Source organism: Anguilla rostrata, chromosome 10 (genome assembly GCF_018555375.3).
Source record: "Anguilla rostrata isolate EN2019 chromosome 10, ASM1855537v3, whole genome shotgun sequence".
Lineage (NCBI taxonomy): Eukaryota > Metazoa > Chordata > Actinopteri > Anguilliformes > Anguillidae > Anguilla > Anguilla rostrata.
The window spans coordinates 35,513,112-35,536,447 of record NC_057942.1 but is presented as its reverse complement, the minus strand read 5'-3'; the positions used below and the strand labels follow the sequence as shown (position 1 = coordinate 35,536,447).

The following is a 23,336-nucleotide window of genomic DNA, read 5'->3' as shown; positions in this document are numbered from 1 at the left end:
ACAAAAATACTCGGTGCCTTATTTAAACGTGTGAAGTCATTAGTCATATTTCAGCATCCTGCAATCATAAATTTTGGGGGGCTCGAACATATTCTTACACATTCAAGATTCCGGACTCAAAAATCTGCCGGTTTTGGTGAAGAAAAGTTAAGGAAAAACTCCAAAAAATCAAACTATTAAACATTACCATTTCCCTCATGGGTGGTTGAATTTCGTAAGGCAGAAAGGTGTTGAAAGTTGTATGTTTTGTTAGGGAGAATAACTGAATGTTTTCAGTGAGAACATTTACAACACATGCTTCACCATGGCAACCGTGCAAACCAGCGAGCACCACGCAAGTCTCCGCATCCAGTCAAGAGGAGAACTTGAAAAAAACCCGTCAGTGATTTCATAGCGTTATCGCTCGACTAATCTTGTACAGCATCTATGTAATCTCAACAGGGGTCTAGTTCAGTTCATTGGTTCATGAAATGCTCTTCTGGTGCTGGTTATGTTTGAATAGACGTACAGTACTGCGTGCGCACTGCTCGACTCGTCAAAACGCTTGACAGGACCACGGCATGCTGCGATCATTTGCAATTCATACATATCAATGAGCTCTCAGGAACAAAGACAATCAGGAAAATCTTTTTTCTTTTTTTTTCATCTTTTATTTTCCTCAAAATGTGCCACTGTAAACAGGCTAGGATGAATTTGTCTGCTGTAAGGGTCTGCATTGCAGATCTAACTGTGAATTGGGCACTTGACATTTTATACACTAAAAATGATAGTGGATTCAGGCTCAGTTTGTGTAAAGTGTATTTCTGATGCTTGGTGAAATCTGACGTCAGAATACAGGAGCCTCTCATTCGGCCCTTGGGCCACTTAAGGAATGCAAACAGGACATATTTTACTTTCCATCGTTCTCCTGAACATTTTTGCCGCAAAGAAATTATGCCACATCCTGTTATTTCTTGTTCTGTCTGAAAACACTGCTGTAAATCATTTTTCCTGTATCATATTTAACTCCTCATTTTCACACCTGGAGGTTATGGCCCTCGAGCACTAGTAATATTTATGCATTTCTCACCTTTCTACAGAATGTCTACTGTGCTATGAAATTACGTTTGCAGCACTGGAATGAAATGAAATACATTGTGTTGCTCTCAAACAATTCCTGTAATGGCTGAAAATTCAGTTTTGCTTTCCTGACAGAGCTCCTCCTGATTCTCATTGGTTCTCCCCTGATTAACGGAGCATTTATCTCGTAAATGGTGAGCTGTAATTTGCCTACAAGACGTTTACTTAGCGGATACCGCGACATAGCGGAGAGCAGAGACAGGAAAAAAGCTGGTGAAACCAGAAGAGCAGCGAGGCCTCCCTTCCCATGGTGAGAAGCTCGGAAACCGCGTACTGCATTTTAAACTTCGGTCCTCGTGTTTCTCAGCTTCTCAGGGTGAGTGCGTTTTGCGAGGCAGCTGGTACTGGAACCTGTCCAATGGTGCTAATGACTACAAGGATATAATCAAACCCCAGCAGTAAGAATCCCGAGGAAATGATTCATTTATCGAGGCTCTAATTACAGGTAATGAAACAGCTGGTTTTGAGCTCTGAATCCAATACCGCATTACTTTCCAACAGCTGTTGTGGGGAACATGGGGGGGGGGGGTATGGTAGTGTATGGTAGAAATAGAGAGAGGACCACAGAGAGTAAGCCTGGTATTCATACTGGCTCTAGCTGACCAGAGCTCAGCAACCAGCAACACAGCCTTGAAGACACTGCATCTCTATGCATCGAGAGGAAAAACACTCAACATGTGCTCTCCTGCGCTCTCTTTCTCTCTCACTCTCACTCTCACTGTGAATGCATGTGCCCGTGAAAGAGTGAGAGGAAGGCAGCTAAGAGCACCTCTATTTTGATTTCCCATCATGCTCTTATTTCCTTTTTTTAACCAGGAAAATACATCCGATGAGAAATTCAAGACAAAGCCAATCAATTATTGTTCTTTTCAGTGGATTCCACATTTCAGTTTGACAGGATTTTTTCTTCTTCGTTTTTCTCATGCCTGGCAGAGGGTGGTCTACAGTTAGCAGAGAGGAAATGTGAGGAGATCCTCTTCCTCTCTCTCTCTCTCTCAGAGTGAAGGATTTGCATCACCTGTTAAGTCTGTCAGTCCCTGCCAGTCCCGGTCTCTCCTCACCCCCGGTCCTGCCCCCACCCCCCCACCCCCCACCTCCCAGGTGTACAGTATAAACTGGATTAGCGGCTACGGCTCAGCGTTTACACGGATGATGTCACCTGCAGGATTTAGTTTCTCAAGCCCCTTAATCCAAGGCTTCCCGCAGCTCTTCCACACCGCCTACCTCCTCATAAGAGTTCAAATCCTCCTCCTGTTCCTCATTCGCCATTACCGCAATTCTGCTTAAAAGAGTATTCCCAGCCAGATCAGTGTCTGTACATCTACAACATGGGAGGGACTGGCTGAAATCAAGCTTCCATTTGCAGCGGTAAATATTCCGCGGTTTTTGTTTGCCTGGTATAACGGGCCAGAGACGGGAAGCACCGGAGGAAGCGAACGGGCGCATTTTACATGTCCTGAGTCTGCCGTGGGGTCATTTCCTCTGTCATTCACAGAACATCTTATGCAGTTCATAAAGGGAAATATTCCAGTCCTCTGGATTCTATTCATCGATTCGCAAATACATCACTCAAGATGACTGATATGTACATTTATGAGGGCAATAATAACAAAAAATAATACCAAATTGAACAAATAACTGAATTGAACTCACTAAAAATCTCCCTTTGACAAGTTCTTCTTTGCCCATATTTCTCCAATGCCAGAATGTTAGCATGTCTCCCATAAAAACTAACTTAAAGCATATATACATGAACACTAACAAGATGGACAATGCAGAAAGGAAGTCATTGTGAGATTATGACCAAATCCAAATCATCCTGTAATAGCCAATTTCAGAATAACATTCCCCTGATGGACGCTAAATAAATATGAGCTTTGTTGCATCTCACCACATTATCAAGCACATTAAAAAGTTTGTGAGAAAAATAATAGACTAGCGCTGTAATAGCATATGAGATCGTAAACCTTAAAGAGAAGCAACTTCTGTTAATCTGTTCACGTTGCATCTAGTTATATAAGTTATACTTCCATTTGAATGCAATATGCAATTCTCGCTGAACAGAGTAACACACCATTAGTTAAATAATGGGCACTTCACACATATTGCAGGATTTTAATTTCTAGCTGGGATGCAGACAATGCACATGACTTCTTACTTGAGGGATGTGATTACAAAAAGTCATCCTCGTAAAGGTCCACATATTTAAAGGAGTTCTATAGACAGACTGCACAAAGGTGGTTTTTAGGCGAATGTGTTTCTTTCTCTCTCTCTCTTCCATCCATAAACAGATTTGTCAGGAGAGCAGCGCAACGACAGGCTAATCAGGTTATCCCGGCGTGTGGAGGAAATGGCCGCGGCGAAGCTGCAGCCGCTCACGTTCAGCTGAAGGGCAGCCGGGGTCTGAGCGAGAGCCCCCCTCATGCATTATTCACAACTGAGCGCAGAATTTAGTGGACAAAAACATTTTTTGTTTTTTAAATCAGTTTGAGCAGACAGCAGAGAATTGCTGAAATGGCCCTTCCCTATCTCTCCATTTACTGTTTTTCTGTCTGTGTGTGTTTTTTTTTTGGCATCAGTGCTGTCACAGACACGCAAAAGCAGAGAGGTGACTGATGTGTCCCGTGTGTACTTTTGTCTGGAGGGAGAGGAACAGGCGGGGGAATTAGGGGGAAGGGGGGGGTTTGGGATCAGCTGCCAGTGAAGTCGACGGGGTACCTGAGGGGGGTGGGTCTATACGCAGAGCAGTGGAGTGGGAAGTTCCACTCACTGATCACCTCTGTCATGTCCCATAATGCTCTGCTTTACCAGTTCATTCAGAGAGTAGAAATTACCACCCATGATGAAACACAGCGCACTCTGTGACAGGCTAATGGATATAGGAGCACTATAGCTGGAATTAACCAACACAGCCAACATTAAAATTAAATACACAGATATACTGTATATTAGCCTTAGTGTTAGTGAAGCTTTCAAACAAAATGGAAATGGACCTGGGTCAAAAGTGAGCCTATATTCGCCAACATCATTAAATATTTTTAATCTGCCCACATGAAACCTGGTGAAGTCTTGAAATTTTAAAACTTGAGCGCCCGTCTCCTGACTGTGACGCCATTTTTACCCCAGTTACCGAGTGAAGGAATACGCCATTGTTTTACAGTACGTCCAATTAAACGGGAGTGGCAGGTCTGCACCCTAAAGACACTGGCCTGATTACCATGCAATTCAATCTGCGTGACCTCTTAAATGTTACGGAATGAAATGCACGAGCATTACCCCAAAATATATCTGAACGTGATTCAGCTACATTTTAAATGTCATACATTGCCATTTCTTACATATTATCCCAATTAACTACTTGCATAAATCATTTTCTGGACCATTAGGCTGAAACATTACTATTGGTTCAATACATTAGCACTCCTGTCTCTATCTTTATTTTTGTCCTAACACACCTCGTAAATATCACAGCCCGCTTTATGTCTCTGAATAAGTCCGCAGAACTACATTACATTTTATAGTTTGTATTATTCAATATTATAGCAATATATATAAAGCGACAGAGATATTACTTATTTATCTCATATAAAATGAGATCCAGTAAACAGTGTATATGACTGATTTTACGGTGAAAGGGACAGAATTAATCTATGAATTTTAATACAAAATTGGTGAAGGGCTGTGCTCGCTCAAAACGAAAGGGGTCGAACAGGGAAGGACAGCTAGCAACACGAAGAAAAACAAAAATTTCAAGCGTTAGAAAAAAGCAACAGAGAAATGTACATGGAGCGCAAGTGCGTAAACAAGGCCGCCTAATTGGTTATATATGATGGAGACTGTCATCAGACCCGATAAGAACATTCATTCGTTTTGGGCATGAAATTTGACGCCGGTATCGCGGCTGATGATCTCTGAGGTATGTGTCCTCGGCTGAGTCACCCAGGCCAGGTTTATGACCGTGCGTCACACGCTGGTCTTTCAGTTATTGAGCCTGCCGGAGAGCGGTTTTAACGCTCTCTCTCTCTCTCTCTTTGGCGTTTCCACGGATAATGAGGCACTGTATGGAAATGGCACGGGCGTTTTGATCCCTCATCCAGCTTTGTGATTAAAGTAAAATATGCAAATTCGCCGTTGTAAGCACGTTTGCGCTTTCACCGTACTCGTCTGTATAAATGAATAAACGAGAGACCAAACCAAAAAAAGAGAATCCAATTATCTTATCAGAAGGAAAAGAAAAAAAACACAAAAATATTTTTCTTTTCCACATTAATTTATTGTAAAAATAAACGCTGCTTGTTTCAGGTCTGCGTGTGTGTGTGTGTGTGTGTGCACGTATACCTATAAAGTTCACGTTCCAGTAAAAACACTACATGTCGTAAGTGACTGGGCCGCCGGCACCGCGGGGACGGTAATTAACTCACAGCGCCCGGGCCGAATGTTTAAATCATTAATGTCGCCCGCGGGCCCCGCAGCCGGGGCCGAGTGCCCCCGCTCGGCCGTAAAAGCGCGGCACCTGCATCTTTCATTCGGCGGCGAGGCGGAGGCCGTTAAAAAGAAACGCGGGGGCAGGTGCCTCCCGCCTCCGCGCCTCTCCCCACGGCCGCGCCGGACGCCCGCGAAAGCCGCTCGGAAAGCCGATAAAAATAGCCGCGGACTTCGCCTGACACCAGAAGACAGGGCCTTCTGAGTGCTTCTCATTTCCTCGGAGTGCCGCGTCTGCCCCACGCGGGGTGAGAGAGAGAGGCTTTTTCTGTGAGATATTAACCCCCGGTCTCTCTGCTGCGAGCCGGGCTCTGAGTCCCAGTCATCAGAGCACCAGACGGAGGGCATGGCTGTTTCTCTCAGCGTGAGCCCCCCTATTACCCCCCCACCCCACCCCCCCTCCAACCCGAATGATGTCGGCTGCTAGCTCTGCCACTGCGGCCTGGGAGGAATCGTCCTGCTCTTGCTCCCCGGGGGGCTCTTTCCCGGCCTCTGATTGGCCGGCCTCTGAGTGACCCGGGGCTGCTGGGACGGGCCCGTGTCGGAGGTGGCGGACGGGGAGGCGGGCGACGGGGCTTTCCCGGGCGCGCCCGGCTTCGGGCGAGACGGCGGCGCGGCGGGTGTCGGTGCCAGTGCCGGTTCCGGGGTCCCCTCGCGGCCCCCCCGCCTGCCCGGGCTGCACGCACCCCCCCTCTCGGCCCCCTCGGGCTCGCCCTTCCTCCCCCCGCGCTCCCTCCTCAGCGCCCGCAGGTGCTCCCGCGCCTCCTGGCGCTCGGACTCGAGCGACCGCAGCTCGCCGGCGGACCTGTCCCTCTGCTCCGCGCTCCGCTCCTGCAGCTCTTCCACCGAGCGGAAGAAATCTTTCCCGTACCTGGAGAGCGCCTCGTCTCCTACGGACACAGGGGAGGACAGACGCTCAGCCAGACAGACAGACAGACAACCGCCACACGGCGAAGAGAGGCAGCCTTCGGTTCACAATGAAGGAAAGGGCTGGTCAGCTTCGGAAACAAACACATCCCGTGTGCTACAACCTGCTAGCGGACATTAGCACTCTGCGCTAACGCTGCCAACAATGTAGAGATCATCAGCAAAAAAAAACAGAAGAGCAGCATTAAGTGCAATAACAGCCAGGAGTCCGCCAGTGGGAAACGCAGAGGACATTTGGGTTTGTAATTCTAAGGAACTCAAAGTTCTTATCCAGGCTCGCCACAGACATCATTCCAGACTTCACTGAGCGGGAGTTTCACTTTCACAGTCGAGAAGGCTTACGAGAGGTTTTTTTTGGGGGGGGGGAGACACACATGGTTGCAAGATCCTCACCCCTGTTTACATAAGTGGGACTGATAACTGAAACAGACGGTTTACATTGTGGAAGGCGATGCGGGGAAGATTTACTGGCAGTTTTCTGGGGTGGGAGCGAGGGTTGGATGGGAGGGAGGTGGTGGTGGGGGGAGGGGGGGGGAGTCTGAAATGAAATGCAGATAAATCAGACCTGCTTTTCTGATGCGTCTAGGAATGTGTCGGGAACGCCATAAATCTCTGAGCTCTGAGGGATCACCTGGCTCCTGGCTCAGCGTACCTCCCCCATGACCCCCCCCTCCCCCCTCACCCCCCGGCCGCTCGGAGGAAGCCCCCGTCCCAGCAGGCCCTGGGGCAGGCCTGACCTTCAGGGGGGTCGGTGGAGGGGACTCAACCTGGTGTCAGGCATTTGCATATTCCCCGCCTCCGGTCCCTGTTGGGCGGGAGAGGAGGGCACCGTGGGGGGGCCCGGATCCTGGACGGGAGACAGACAGGTTCAGGGCCACGTCCCCCGACGGGGCCCCTGACATGGATAGACGCGCAGATAGCAGGTGAAGACAGAGGAACGGCCAGGGCAGATAACACCAGCGGCCACACATTGCCACAGAGTTATTGTACAGATACAAAGGCACCCTGATAAGGATACCTGCAGCTGGGGAGGCCAGGGGCTGGAGTCGCGCTCGACTGCATCTGGTTATGAAACCCGCCGGGTTTGACCCAGCGTCTCTTGAAGGGTACGGAGCGGATAAAGCTTGAGGAGACACAGCGTTCCCGACGCCGACAGTAAAATTAGATATCGCTGGAACAGAACGGGCCGACGGCTCCAAACAGCCAGACAGCGAGCGAGAGAGAGAGAGAGAGAGAGAGAGAGTGAGCGCGGCTGTAAGTGGCACTGACTCGCACTGCCTCCACAGAACGGCGTGTTTCGCCGCTTTACGTCAGGGGAAAAAGGACAACGGCGCTGCCGTGCAGGGTTTATGGAACCCGGGATGCTGACAAACAAATATCTCCGCAATACAACAGAAATAATTGGTCTCTTTCGCTGTTTGCGTTCTCTCGAAATGCCACCGCGCGTCTTCAAATGGCGCTTTCTAAACGAAGCGTGTAATTGGCAATCGGGTGACCGCGTACGGGTGCGGGGGGGGAGGGCGGCAGCGAGATAAGGGCGCGGGCAAGCTGGGCGCTTCGTCCGAGCGGAGCATGACACGGGCGGTTAAAAAATGACGAGACTCGGGAACGCATCAAAGTGGCTCGGCCCGAGCGCCGAGATTCGGCGAAACACCTCCGGCTACTAAAACAGCGCGGCTTTATCTGTCCGCTGCTGTAAAAGCGCCATTCCTCCGCTCCTTGTGTAAATATTTAACGCTGCCGAGTCCAGCTGAAAAGCAGCACGCTGGCGGTAATAGGGGGGGGGCGGGGGCTGGGAGAAACCGTGGGTACACCCTGCACAGTGGTAAACCCAGGGAAGGACCACACAGAAGCGTCCCCCCCCCCCCCCCCCCAAGTCAGGCCACCTAGGGTAAGCTCCAAACGTCTCACTGGACCGCCAGACCAGGAACCTGTTTTTCTTGGACTGACCCAGACCGGGATTAATTAACATCCATTTCCAGTGTTTTGGACGGGGATTATTCTGTCCACGAAAATCGCGCGTTGGGATTTCAGAACCCTCGGCTTGCGGTGTGAAGGCGATACATTTCTTGTCGCAGGTGTCAAATGACAGCCGAATGAGGGCGACCGTTCAGACGTGAGAAACGCAAATAAAGCGACGCAGGCGATTCAGCACCTGTGCGAATTGCACATTAGGCAAATTCCTGGCGTGCGGAAATTGCCTAATGTGCAAAATTCGCAGACTGCCTGGTGATTAAAAGCTTGCTTGCTTTTATATGTTTATTTTTTTCGTCTTAAAAGAAGTGTCTTTATCTGCTTAGCCGCGCTAGCAGCTGCTAGCAGCGCTGTCAATAAAAAGGCCCGCAAATCTGGGTCAGCACTGATTCGAGAGAGGCGAAAAGAGACCTGATTTATCTGTCAGAGGATGCAGCTGACACCCATTACGGCTCTGCGAGTCGCACCTCTGTCTTACGGAGCGGCTCCAGCCGCCATCAGACACAGGGACCCCGCCGGCCAGAGCGTCCTCTCGACACGCTAACGGCCCCTTCGGCGGGAGAGCCTGGCTTTCGTTGCCGTGGTTTCTTTGTGACAGGTGCGGCGCTAGGTCGACGCGCCCCCTTTGCGAACCCCGGGGCGGGTGAGGTAATGGACCCGGCCGAGCCGCCCCCCTCGCGCCGAGCCTGGGGTGTTAAAGAGATGGAGGCCCGCTGGGTGGGTGATGTCAGTGTTTAGCCCCCGGTCCAGTCCCCCCCCCCCCGCTTCTCCCCCGGTTCGCCCGGGGCCTCTCGGTCTCTGAAGCTGGGAGGTCTGTCTCTGGCTCGGCCCGGGAACCGCCACACACTGTTGGGCCTGGAATCACCACACACCTCCTCTGCACTCCGTTCCAGCCCCCAAAGAGAATTTATGCATGGAACACGTCACACACAGCTCGTTAGGCTCAAACCACGCTGTTACACGAGGGTGGTGAGGGTGGGGGGTGGGTGGTGCGAGGGTCTGCTTGTGAGTTGGAGCTGCGTACCTGGCCAGTGGGACGGTGTGGTAAGCGGTGTTTCCATGGTGACCGCCCATGCTAACAGGACGTTACAACGTCATGCATGGTCATCGCAATGCCCCTGCTAACTATGGATCTATGAATCCTCTAAAATATCAGAGGATTTGTGAGCGCTGGCGTGTGACCCCCCCACAACTAAACGGGCCGACTGGCAAGGTGAAGGGATGATAGCACGTCAGTCAACAATGAGGTAAACACCCCATTAGCAGAGGATCTTAGATGAGGAGGTAAAGTTAGCATTAGCAGAGGATCTTAGATGAGGAGGTAAAGTTAGCATTAGCAGAGGATCTTAGATGGTGAGGTAAAGTTAGCATTAGCAAAAGATCTTAGATGGTGAGGTAAAGTTAGCATTAGAAGAAGATCTTAGATGGTGAGATAAAGTTAGCATTAGCAGAGAATCTGAGACGATGAGGTAAAGTTAGCATTAGCAGAGGATCTTAGATGATGAGGTAAAGTTAGCATTAGAAGAAGATCTTAGATGATGAGGTAAAGTTAGCATTAGCAGAGGATTGGAGATGGTGAGGCAAGTTAGCATACTCGGCGCTGATTACCCTGGTTGTTTGAAGGGTCGAGAGCCTCCACTGCCTCTTGGATCTGCTGCGAGTTGTTCTTAAAGGCCGTCAGGAACTGGCGGAGGGCGGCCTCAGAAGCACTGCTCTTCAAGCCGTTGTAACACGAGAGAACGTCTGTGGGAGAGGAGGCTGGCGTGAGCTCAGAATATGCCTTCCAGTTCGCGGTCGGCTCGTCGACCGAATATTCAAAACCGCAAACGCAGACGATCAGCTACGCGTCGGTGCGGCAGAGCGGAGGAGGGCTTCATTAATTGCGTTTGCACCAGATGGGTGCAGGTTACTGCCCCAGTCGGGGAACGCGTATCTGAAGAGCCTGAGTAAATACCCAGCTGTATAACCCCATTAAAGCAGAACGATAAACATGGGATGCGCTACATCTGGGACAACAGCATCTGCTAAAACAAGAAATAATGTAGGTCCGTTCAGTAATGCGTGTATGCATAATAGGCTCATTACAAGTGTTCACACAGAGCATGTTAAAGCACAAATCAAATATGAAACTAAATTTGATCAATTTTGAACAGTGATTCAAAAAAAAAAAAAAAAAAAACGACAAGAAAAGCAAGCAGCTAAGACCAGAAGACTTTTGTTAACAAAGGTGCTATACAAATAAAGTTATATATTATTATATATATTATTATTATTATTATTATCATCTCAACAGACCTCCGGCCTAGAATAATCCAACATCATGCATGGCTACAGCCTGTAACTTGGCATGGGAGAACACCCGGTGTTATTCGGAACGTGTTGGGTACCCCACGGGCACCACCGTGAGACAGGGCACCTGTGATACGGGTGCTGCAACAGGTGGCGTCCCTGGTGCCCGGCCAATCAGTGAAGTGCCATTGGACCCAGAGATCTGTGGATCCGCCTCCCTCACGCGAGAGGTTGTCCCTCAGGCTGGACGGCGGGTTTCTTCACGTGTTCACGTGGGGGCCCCGGGCGGGGTCCGCATGCAGTGGGGGGGGGGTGGGGGTTGGGGGGGGGGGGACGCATTCAGGGCGGCTGCTCTCAAAGCGTTCTCAGAAGAGGCCCGTAGCACGTCCCGGCCCAGCTGTGGACAGATGCGAACAGATGCCTCCCGACAGCGTTGAAAATGGGGATGACATCATGTCCACCGCATATCCGGCAGTTGCTGTTAATCTCTTATAGCTGGGTGAGACGGCTCTGACAGCCTTTCCCCCTCTCCTTCTATTGCACAAGAAAAAAAATAAAAGAAACCTTCCTAAGAAAACTTCCAGGGCCGTCTAGTTTGTAACATCCGAGTTCAGGCAACAGGTTCAGGTGCACGGAACTCAACTGAATAATTGCACGAGCCTTACCATTATAGAACTTCACACAAGTTTTTGGTTTACAAAAAGAACAAAATGAAAAAGTAATAAATGTTGTGCTGCCTGCCTAGCAGAAACACGCCCACCCTTCCCCGCCAACCACTGCCCCCCCCCCCAAACCTGCGCCTGCACAGGCCTCAGAAAGAGCTTCCTCCGAAACAGACCTGCCAGTCACCCACCCTTCCCTAAGCAGAGAAAGGCAGTGCGGCCTCTGTTATTCTCTGCACCATCACCATAATTCACACCCCCCCCCCCCCCATCCCGCCCCCCCGGGGCACCGCGCGAGCATCACGGCTGGCACACTTCAGAGCAGACGCACGCGGCTCCAAATGGCTGCCGTGCGAGCCGTCAATTAGGAGCGGAGCTCCCTCCAGAGCTCCGATCCATTAGCGGCCTCCTGGGGCGCGCCGCGCGTAATGCTGCTTTCTTTCTTTCTCTCTTTCTCTTTTTTTCCCCCCTCCTCTCCGTCGCGCGCCCTTCCGCACCTGGGAGAGTGCGGACACCTCCGGGTCGCCCTCGCGACGCCGCGCGTCGGACGCTACGCGGCGTACGAGCGCCGGGCTGGGCGGTTACCTTGCAGCGGCAGGCAGAGGGTCCGCCCCACGTTCTCCTGGAAGGCCCGGTAGGCCTGCCGCACGGCCCCGACGAGGCCCTCCGCGTGCTGCACCTGCAGGGCGTACAGGCCGCGGTGGAAGTCCAGCTCCGCCTGCAGCGCCTCCACCTGCGTTTCCAACGGCAACGAGGCAAAACAAAGCATTCGCTCCGCTCAACGGGACCTGAGGGGGAGGGGTTCGCCTTCCATCGACCGGCCAAACCTTCCCTCCCCCGTTAGATCCAAAGGTTTCTTCACCCAATACAATCACCCAATTTAATCACCTGACTTTCCTGAGTCACGGATATCTCTACAGCAGAGCGCATCTGCACATCCATCGAGTGGAAAATCTGTTAGGCTTGAGTACCACACGCCTACGTCTAATAGGTATCGATCGTGGGGGGAACGCTTTACGCTTTTATTGCTGTAAAATCTGTATACGTACACATCAGGAAGCCTTCGGGCACAAACGCGCAGGTGCTTCCAAGCGTGTCTCCTCCCCCCCCGACGGCGTTCAATTTTACACTCGCGCCTGAACGCGGCTGCTGAGCTTCCTTCAGCGCAGCGTGCCGAACCCGACACGCTCGCCTCGTCGAGCACAAAGCGGCGCGCCGGAACGGGAACGCCGATAAATAATCACCGAAGGATGAAAACAAAAAAAAAAAAACACGTTTGTTTTACGAACAAAAGGCAGCGGGGCGGTCGGCGAGGTGCTTAAAAATGCTCGGGTGGCCGTTCGAGCGAAACAATGAGCTTTGCGCGCCATCGATAAAGGGCTCGCCGTCCCGTTTCTGAGCCCGGACGCTGCGATCTTTAAAAATGCATTAAAGCCTCGCAAACCCCCGTGCGAGAGGCGGGAGGCGCCTCGGTGTGGCTCTGCGATTGAAGCGCGCTGCATAAATCATTCTGTTTAGCTGGGCAGACCTTTGCTCGTCATTAATGATTGATACATCTCCTCTCTCTCTCTCTGTCTCTCTCTCTGTGGGCTAATGCGCGTTAGGTCTCTTACCTGAAACAACAGCTTTCATGACCTATACGGGAGGGGGGACAAAGGGGGGGGTTTGCAAAGAGCACTCAGCCCTCCCCGTGAAGAGGAGTCCTGCTCCCACCCACTGACAGATCTTACGACTGTCTCGGTCGTGTGTTTTCAGCACACACGGCAAAGCAGAAAGATTGGGATGCTATATTCGATAAAGATTTGTATTACTTAGTCTTATGAAAAACCTGGTGCTAAATAACTCGTAGTCAACAGTAACCTGTTAATGGACAAGTATTTCTCAGGGAATATGGAGCTATATCTTATATTATTTGTGCCTGCTACTTATGATCTTGCACTGCAGAATATCTTTTATCAGTACGTAGCCTGGGCAGGCTGGTGGTCTGTGTGTAACGGGACCGGGGAATGATTTTAATCAGTCTGCCCCCGCCCCCCCCCACCCCCGCCCCAGCACACCTGCTGCAGGGCCATCAGGAGGGGGTAATTTGCGGCTCGGACCAGGGCCTCGGCCACCCTCCGGGCCCGCTGCTGGGGGGCCCCGCGGGGGAAGGGGGGCAGGAGCGAGAGCACGTCCTCGGCGCTCAGCTCCTGGGTCACCCGCTGCTCGCTGTCGGCCTGGATGAGAAAGAGAGGGGGAAAAAAACACAGCAGGTTCACACTGAGCCAGAACAGGAGCACAACCTCTTAATTAAGAGCACCAGACAGACTGTGAACCACACATGCATGTACTCATAAACAGACACACACACACACACACATATGCACACAACCACATGCACACACACAGACACACATATATACACATACACACAAACACAAATATACACATACACACACACAAGTGCACATTTGTGACCATAACTTCACACATACATTTGCAAACATACAGAACGCATGTAGTAACAAAGAAAAGCACTCAACAGTACACAGTAGAATAATTCTACATATACATGTGCTCACTGGTTAAGGACATTCATTAAGGGCTAAAAACCAAGGAGACTTCAGATTGGGGAGTGTGGGGGGGGGGGGGGGGGCATTGTTCTATTCATGAGGCAGATACTGGCTGCATTCACGGCGGGTTTCCACGGCGATCCCGCCAGCCAGCAGGAGCAGCAGCAGCAGCAGCATCAGGTGGGGTCAGGCAGATCCGGTCATACGTTACAGGGACACAGGGCCCTCTGTGTCCCGCAGGGGACCACCCTGGCAGAGGCTGACACCCGCCCGTTTCTCACAGCCCAAACCGGGCCCAGGGCCACCTCCGATACGGCTCTCAAGGTCAGGTAAGGGAGAGGGGGCGAGCCATGCATCGGGCACAAAAGCCACCAATCAGCATCCGAGCAGGATATGACTCATGGCAAATTAGCCCCGGCATTCTGAGGCTCGCGCTGCGGAACAATACGCGATGCCGACTCATTGTGTCCTGCGTCAATCTGCGCTGGGAACAAAAAAAAAGAGGCTCTTTAGTTCCCTTCCGCCAAAAGCGCCGCGCGCCGCTCGTTAGCAACCCGTCGTGCTGCGTGACATCACACATCCAGGGTGAGCCGCGTGCTTCTCCGACTCATCCCTTAAAAGGGAAGTAGAGAACACTGGAAGAAAAAAAAAAAAAGACAAGCAATTTGCCATCAAACAGTTGGATGCTTGTAGCGAGGTGCAGCCATCTTCCGATCCACTAGGGCAGTAATGGGAGAGTGCGGGAGAGACCGATCCTCGCTCTGTGGAAAAAGGGAGCTAATCCAGCCGAGTGTTCCTGCTGAAGGACGCTGAGAAGCACCTCCAGTGCGCTCTGAAGACACGCAGAGAGACAGGGGAGGCGATTTACGCTCCCCATCACTGTCGTCTGTTTACTCCGGGCAGGGCTACCAAAAAACCCCTCGGCACCAGAACGCACAGGGGTCTGGCCTGGAAAACAGGCAAAGGCACTCAGCTGACAGGCTTGCGCCAGAAAACATTAAAATCCCAGCAGGCCGTCCGCTGATAAGGATTAGCGCGACGTAAACGAAGAGGTTAACGAGAGGGCTCGTCCGTCAAGGAAAGCGCATTTCTCCGTGATTAAACCCGAACAATATGGCACTTTCACGTTAAAATGAAAGTTTCTTCCTCCATGCCTCCACCGTTTCCAAAACGGCAAGAAATACTACTGTGTAACATTATTACACAGGGAGGCTTTTATTTAGAATCGGGCCATTGTGAAGGTTTTTCGCTAAATCGGTCATGCTGAAATGGGCGAAATGGGTCTTTTAAAAAGGCCCCATCCCAGAGATAGAAAAAGGAGATAAATGCAGCCTATTTATCTGTAAGAATGTCTCTGAAAAAGCAGGGACTTATTTTTTTTTCCCCAGGCAAAATTACAGTCTTTGTGTTCCGAATCATAAATATCTTTCTGCGTATTCACATAGGCCTTGTGAGAGGATGCTATACTTTCCTCAGGGGATTCTTAATATTATTAGCCTTCCCTCTATACTCTCTTTTGTGTCTCTTGTTAAAGAACCGCACATTTGAAAAGCAGCTTGTGGTTCTCATGTTCAAATGAAACAATTATCATAAGTTTTTCTTATGATTTTCATATAAGACATTTTCGCTGGAAAAGATATTTGAAAAGAAATATGAGGAAACGCATTCAGCTAGGCTATTTCCGAAGCCCCCTGCTCTCAAAGCCTGGTTTATAAATGCTGCACATGCCCAACCAAAGGCTTTCCCTGGGTTTTCTACCTCCTCGCATGACTATGGTGGGAGCAGTAGCCTAATCATGGGCATCGTCAGCTTAGCATGCAGTCTGCTATGATGTAATATGGCCGAACCCAGGGCAAGACGCTCATAAAAGTCCGTTCCTGTTGAGCTTTAAGTATTTCCCCCTTCAGATAAAGTGGACCTCTTTGCCAGCACTTTCTCTCCCAGGGAAAGGGTTAAGTGCTCCCAAACGCTCCCTCTTTCACAAGTTTTGGGAAGAGAGAGAGACGCTGACAGGAAACAGGCCAGAGGAGCTTAAACAGTCTAGGAGCCTGATCATTACTCCAGAATAATCTGAAAAAGGTCAAAGGCTAAAAGCCTTCAACATCATTGTTTACCATTAAAAGTATAATACAGGCTCGCGAGAGATTTAGCCGTCGCGGATAAACACCATCCGTTGTGATGACAAGACGGGGGGGTGGGGGGGTGGGGGCCCAACACCAACACCAACCCCAACCCTCTCCCGAAGAGCTGAGAGGAACGGGTGAAGCCCCTTTGAAGCGGAGGCTTTTTTACGACTTCCAGTGGAAACGCAGCGCTGACGAGGAGAGCCAGAACATTACTCAGGGAGAGGACGCGACCGAAAGTTTTATTTGGGCTACGCCGGATCGCGTCTCGGGGCGTCCCGTTTGATTACGGCCGCTGGAACTCTCCTGCCACCATCTTTCCAGGGCTCGTAAAAACCGCCGGGTCCTCTCGCGTCCCAGAGTTTGTGTGCTTTCGCTTAAGTGTGTTTGGAAAATCAGTCATTCAAAAAAATAATAAAAGTATTTAATTTATAGCTAATTTAGCATTGATTCAGTTAAAATTATGAGCCACATGCACACAAGGTTTTAATGATGAAGCTTTGGAATATTTATGAGCAAGTCTACGGAGCGACAGCCACAGAAGCTTTGAAAAACGGTGCTGGGGTAGGGAGAGATTGAGTTAGCGGTCCGTGTCAGGACGACGCAGCAGACAGGGAAGAACATTTTCACAAGCCTGTTTCATCTGTTCCTGTGTCATTCGCTTTGAAGGGAGAGCCCAGGAGCGGCCCTCCACGACTGTTTACACAAAAGCCACGCTACGCAGGATTAAGAGGACATGAGAGGCACTTCTGAAAATGCTACTGAACACTTGTTAAATCTCTCAGAGAGAGCACTGGACGAGTCTTCCCACACACTTCAGTCAGGCACAGCTCACTCTGAGTCAGGGTTAGGGTTAACTGTTAGGGTTAGCACTTATTTTATCTGTCGTGATCTCCACAGTCCTTGCGTGACCTAGGAATTGATCAAGGCCTGGCATCTTTAACAACTCTCTATCCTTCCCAGTTTTCCTCTGATTTGGCATGAAATGTTATGACAGATGCAGCCCTGCAGGGGGTGCTGCAAGAGGACTTGTGCAATGCTCTGACGCACTCGCCCCGTTTCCCATACTGTAGGCCATACAGTACGGCTAGAGGGCTACCGCTAATGGGCAGAGAGATGCAGGACAGCTATCGCCAACGGGAGGAGGGGTGCGTCACACCGGTGGCTACCGCTAGTCTGTGGGCCCCTGCATGTTATTGGGAGGAACTAACAATGCAGGCCTGGTTGGAAAAAAGTCTGCAGTCTCTCAGAGCTTTGGCCTCCCACTCTTAGTGACGTAAGTTCAAACCCAATTCATTTCTTTGTATTATTTTTCAATTCTTCACCAGTGCTGTAATATTATTATTATTATTTTTTTGCTGAGAAGAGCTTGGCTAATCTTGGCTCCGGAGAGGAAACGTGGCGGGAGAGGTTTGGCCTCGCCAGGCCGCCGTACCGCGCCTCTCCCCTGGTACCGCCCCTCCAGCCACCTGGGCTGTGTCTCCACCTGTTTACACATGCTCACTGAGTCTGTTTAGCCCTCCGCCCAATTAGCCGCTAATTAATCTGCGGCGGGCCTTTCAGAGGCTTTCCGCGGTTCCCCTGCCCCGGCAGGACTTTGATCCTTCCTGACAGATAAGGTGTCCGCGTGGCTTCTGAAGCCCGACTTGGAGCTCGTCCAATTAATTAAAAAACACGGGGAAAGGGGGCTTTGGGGCGGGAGAGAAAAAAAAGAGGGTCAGAGATATTTATTGTATAGAAAGTTCAGGGTTTGCGACTGACTGGGTCCTTTCTCATTTGCGGTGTGAGTTTTACTTCTGAGAGGGGAACGGTTGAACACATGGACGCAGCTGTTGGACAGCCATTCAAAAGAGGGGGAAAAAAATGACACCACAGTTTATAGAATAGCACTGGCCAAGAGCGCAATTTGAGTTTTTTTTGGTGGGGAGAGTTTGAAATAAATGAGTCTCTTTGTAAACTATAAGGCTTGAACAAATTTAATGATACTTGTTCAGTTGAATTGGCTCTATATAACTTGAAAATGTTTGTATGTTACGCTTGAGGACTCCGGGCAAGAAAGGAGCCACTAGAAATAAGCCGAAATTGCAAAGGAATGAACTGCATCGAAAATCAGTGGGTAGAACTAACTGAGGTTGGACACACTCAAGAAAATTTTCCTCCCATTTTCTAACTTAATCATTTTCTTTTGAGGAGACACTTGAGAAGATGACAAAATAGGATAGCATACGCATACACTTCCTTCTAAGCTGAGAAAGATGACACACAGACTGCGATTTAAAGTGGCCTTTGTCTGAGAAGAGGGTCCTTCTGTGCGAGTGAAAGAGAAAATGATGATGGAGACTGAATCACCCAGAAAGTAGCAGTGAGAGGCTTTTCCTAACAGGAAATTCACACTTTTACTCTTTCCTAAAGGCGAGAGACACTTTTGGCTCTATCCACAAAAAAAAAAAAAAAAGAGTATGCTTTTTCATCTCGCCCCAGCAGTATTCCATCTTCAAAAGAAAAAGAGGGGGTAAAAAAAGAGATGAGAGAAAAAAGGTTTTCAACCAAGCCATTTTCAAAACAAAGAGGCTATATGCCAACAGAGAAAAAACAGAGCCAGTTCACCTTGGACCAAGATTTTAGGTTTCAGAATTCCCCATTAAAAAAACATAATAATAATAATAATAATAATAATATCATTAGTGAAGAATTGAAAATTCCTACAAAGAAATTAATTGAGGTTTGTTTTTTTTGAGCCCTCTAAATGAGAAACGAAATGAGTGGGGAATTCTGTTTACCACACATGCTGGCTCTTGCAGGCTAGATAGTTTGGGTTTAAAATAATAAATAAAATAAAATTTTAAGATAATACCAACCAAAACATGTACTATCTCCAACAGAAAGTAGTCTTACATAGGTGTTACAATGGTTCTCTGCTGCAGTCTGACCCAGTGCACAGAGGACAGACCTCCTAAGCAGGTGCCCAGGCCTACCATCATTACATCACTTCCCATCTTACAGTATCCAACACGTCCATCTCACACACAGTGCGAATCTCTGGGACGAAATAACCAAATAAGGCGGCCCAACTCTTCCAGCAACTTAACCTGCGTTCACCACACAAGGCGGAATCTTTACCCCCAGATGTGACGTCATAGACTTTGACCTTAATGGTGCTGAGACAAAGCCAGCGGTGGAAAGTGCTTGCACCTCTTAGCTGCGTAACTACATTACATCTAACGGCAGCAGTTCCGCAGAAAGAAAGCTACAGGGGACTGAAAGCGATTCAGCAATGCTCAACAGGATAAGTAATATTAGCCTAATGGATCTGAATTTTTACATCATCATATTACTGAATAAAAAGGCATTCGCCTTGAGCACATAGTATGGTTGGAACTTTAATACATTGTTTCTTTTTTTTTTACTGGGTTCCAGAAGAGTGATCGCAAAAGCTCTGCTTTCTTAAACAGCGAAGCTAAAAGCACGACACATTCGCCCAGGGTGTGCTGTCATCATCTCCTCAGCATCTCTTATCCGCCTCAGGTGTGACGGATCTCTCTTTATTAAAACAGTAAAGCTGGTGGCGGATGAAGGGTCTGTTCTCCCTCCAGGCCCTCCTTTGTCTCTCCTGAAATGGGGCAGGTTGTGATTCACGATTGGGGGGGGTGGTGGTGATGACACCTCACACCATCGGAAATAAAATATAAAAGGAAAAAAAAGAAGCCAATTCGAGAAGGTGACAGAGTGCAAATAAGCGAGGAAAATCTTGATGCGTAGAGAACTGAGATAATTAGAATTAATGACACAATGTAGGCTACCTGAGGTTTTATAGTCGCATATTAAATACAGTGGAGAGCACCCGAAAACAAAACAAAACAAAAACATATTAATGTTGTGTTATTTAACTGATTTAATACTTTGGGGACTCTGTAAATTGAAAAACCAATGTACCTCTACTGCAGCCTTTTCACCAGTTCCAGACCTGGTATCCTGGGTTTTTAAAAAACAATTTACATGCCATTTGAGAAAATGAATGATGATGTTGTTTTTACAACTGTACAACTTCAAAGAAAGAAAGAAAAAAAAAAGACTATCACCAGCACGGTAAGTGTTATCCCTTAATTGCTTTATTTGCAATTTCCTGCTGACATTTGTAAGAAATCGCTCCTTTTCAAAAGAGACAAGACGCATTGTTAACAGCTTGCCATTTACGGAGCTGATAGCGGGTGTCTGTGAAACAAGGACAAAAATCCCAATTCTTAAAATCTTAATCTCGCATGCACGCACACACACACACACACACACACACGTGCACACACACACACACACACACACAGCCAGAATGTCACCAAAAGGACACGGCAGGTGATAAGGAATATGCCAGGGCTAAATAAAACAGTCGGGAAATAAGAATGCAAGACGTACTCATTTCAACATTTAACCCTCGCAGAACTGCCTGTACTGGCATATGGAGTGAATGGAGTGAATATAAAGCGAATGCAGTCTCATATACATCTACAATGTGAACCCACAATATGAACCTACGACAAGCACACATCTACATTACAGCACTGTGTATACCAGGGCTGCCCAACCCTGTTCCTGGAGATCCACCATCCGAGCAATATATTCTTCATCTTTTGCTTAAGTTCATTTTATATCATTATTAATATTAATAATAATCATATTAATATTATTATTGCACATAATGTTGTTTCATGTGGCAGGGTATTCAACATTACTATAGCGTAAAGTGTACATAAAGACCAGAAGAAAAAAAGAGCAGCAAAATCACACAAATTAAAATGTAGGTTAGCAAGAGCTTTGGGGTGTTCAAGGGCCTTTTGAAGTTCAAACATGATCTAAAGAAATAGGCTCTCGTGGGATTTCAGATGCAATTCAGATCACATTAAAGGTTCTTGGATACAAATGTCCTGGTGTAAGAAGAAGGTATGCTCCTGCTCTCTGATCTCACACAAGACCAAACAGAAATTAATGACCTGACGTATTCAGAACCTTCACTAACAGTGTGCCAATGGGGAAAGATAACTATGAAGTCAAATCAGTTAATTTGCCATCTTCAACTATATTATAATGAGCTTCTTCAGAAAAAGAAAACACAAAAAACCAAGAACAGCTCAAAAAAAAAATAAATAAACTAACACGCATATGTTTGCGTGCACACTCACACAAGCAATACATAAATACATCAAGGAGGGATGTAAGTCTCATATTGTATGTTGCTGCCCTCAGTTCAACAAACTCCGCATAATCAACAAGAATAATCTAAGATAAGACTGTTTAGAATTCAAAATCTCACCGTGGGGAAAAAAAACCTTCCCTCAAACAACAACCTCGTGCTTCATAGAATACATCCCATTTCCCCAGTCTCAGCTGCAGTCTGATAAGCATGGCTCGGCACTTTGGGAATTAAGACAAAAACGTGAGACTCTATACTTCACTTTAAACGCAGTGCCCTCACACGGGATGCGGACCAGTGGATTTCCATTAAAAACAAGCACGTCCGCTCATTGTGAAAGGCAAGCTTTTTAAGCGCTAATGAATCACGATGGCGAAGATCTCGTGGCTGTGAGGAAGTTAGCGATAAGACCGTCGAGGGAGCATTGAGCTCATCTGCGCTTTCCTTTTACCTGCTCAGACTAGATCTTATCACGGAAGAACTCTCCAGTGTCCACTGCGATACCGCCGCCACTGTCAGAAGTAGCCGAGGCCATTGTTGGTGGATCCGGATCACGTGGAGGCTCCACACTAGTGCCTCACACCCGTCACACAATCAACTCAGTGGGCTCATTCACACAGGAGAGAGTGCTGCCTAAATAATTAAGCGGGGTTCTTTCTGCATTGAAATGTCTTCAGGGGGCCGCAAAGTGTTTTTTGCAATTCACCAATCCACTCCTGTAAAACAATTAGAAATTGTCAATATTGGTACAATTTGGTTGTGAATGATACCGCATTTCAAGTTTAAGTTTTGACTGCTTTCAAATTTATGTGCGAACCTCAGACATGACCGACGACCACGTGTGCCAATCAGACGTCCGCTATCAACACCTTTTCAAATTTCTCATTTTTGTCACATTTCATATTTCCTAGCCTCTGTCAATACACTGTGGTGGTCTCTTGAAGACCAAAACTTTACGTTCGAAATGTAGCTAAATATAGGGAGACGTCAAGTTAATGATGGCAGTAAAGCTGAACCGACCGCAGTCGCTGTCATGCAAAAGCACCATCTAAGCCCTATTTTGAGCTGGAAAACACTGACTAATTACTCCTAATTTTCATTGTTTTCACCCATGGAAACAAAAACTCTTGAGGCCTTCACAGAAAGACTGCTTTCTGAGAAAAATAAAACAGCTCGGCATGTGCCCTTATCAGCAACAACTCACAACGCATAAGTCTGACTGGTTAGAGTACCACTAATGTGGCACAAATACAACGTTAAACAGAACCATGAATACATAATGCAGGGTTCAGATTTATGTTCTATGCTAGGAACACAAAATGAGAATACATAAAACGCTATAGTGAGAAAATACGAAACATCACTGCAAAGAACATTACTTGTTACAATGCAGCTGAAACATGAAATCTGTAAGGAGCAAGAACATAAAAATCACAATCACTCCGAATAATATTATCGGGTGTTTATTAACAAGACTGCTGCAGCAATTGAGTATCTTGCATTCAGTGCGGCAAGACAGGCAGCCAAAAATAAACGCTTCGCGAACCTGTCGAGACAGCTTTGTTCCAATATGCCACTGTGATTCGGGTCCTGCCAGTGATGTCCAGACCTATTTATCAGCACCTACAGAAAGGCGCTCGGAGGTATTTCAGCAGATACCTTGTCTAGCGGGGGCAGGTGCCTTCACAGACGGCTGCAGCTATTCCGGTGTGTTGCCTACACGCTGCGATAGTCTGAGCAGAAACACAGACTGTGCACAGTCTATAAGTCCACAATATTAAATGATGGAAATTTCCTAAGAACATGGAAGAACATTCCTAAAATCCCTAAATGCATTCCCAAATTTTTCATCAGAACATGGAAGAACATTCCTAAAATTCCTAGATGCATTCCTAAATTTCCTAAAAACATGGAAGAACATTCCTAAGATTCCTAGATGCATTCCTAAATTTCCTAAAAACATGGAAGAACATTCCTAAGATGGGAAAAGCAAGCAGCAGACACACACAGAGCTGCATGGACTTGG

At 48.2% G+C, this 23,336-nt stretch overlaps 1 protein-coding gene across 2 annotated transcripts in view; it reads right to left on the bottom strand.

The window, feature by feature from the left end:
• Positions 1-5,370: 5,370 nt before the first annotated feature.
• LOC135233320 (uncharacterized) overlaps positions 5,371-23,336 on the bottom strand; it is a 71,105-nt gene continuing 53,139 nt past the window's right edge. For both annotated transcript variants that reach the window (XM_064296739.1, XM_064296740.1), the window contains 4 exons: positions 13,511-13,669; positions 12,039-12,186; positions 10,111-10,245; positions 5,371-6,491 (listed from right to left, as the gene is read on the bottom strand). In XM_064296739.1, the coding sequence (XP_064152809.1) occupies positions 6,025-6,491; positions 10,111-10,245; positions 12,039-12,186; positions 13,511-13,669 (909 nt within the window). In that variant the 3' untranslated portion in view covers positions 5,371-6,024. The remainder of the gene's footprint in view (positions 6,492-10,110; positions 10,246-12,038; positions 12,187-13,510; positions 13,670-23,336) is intronic.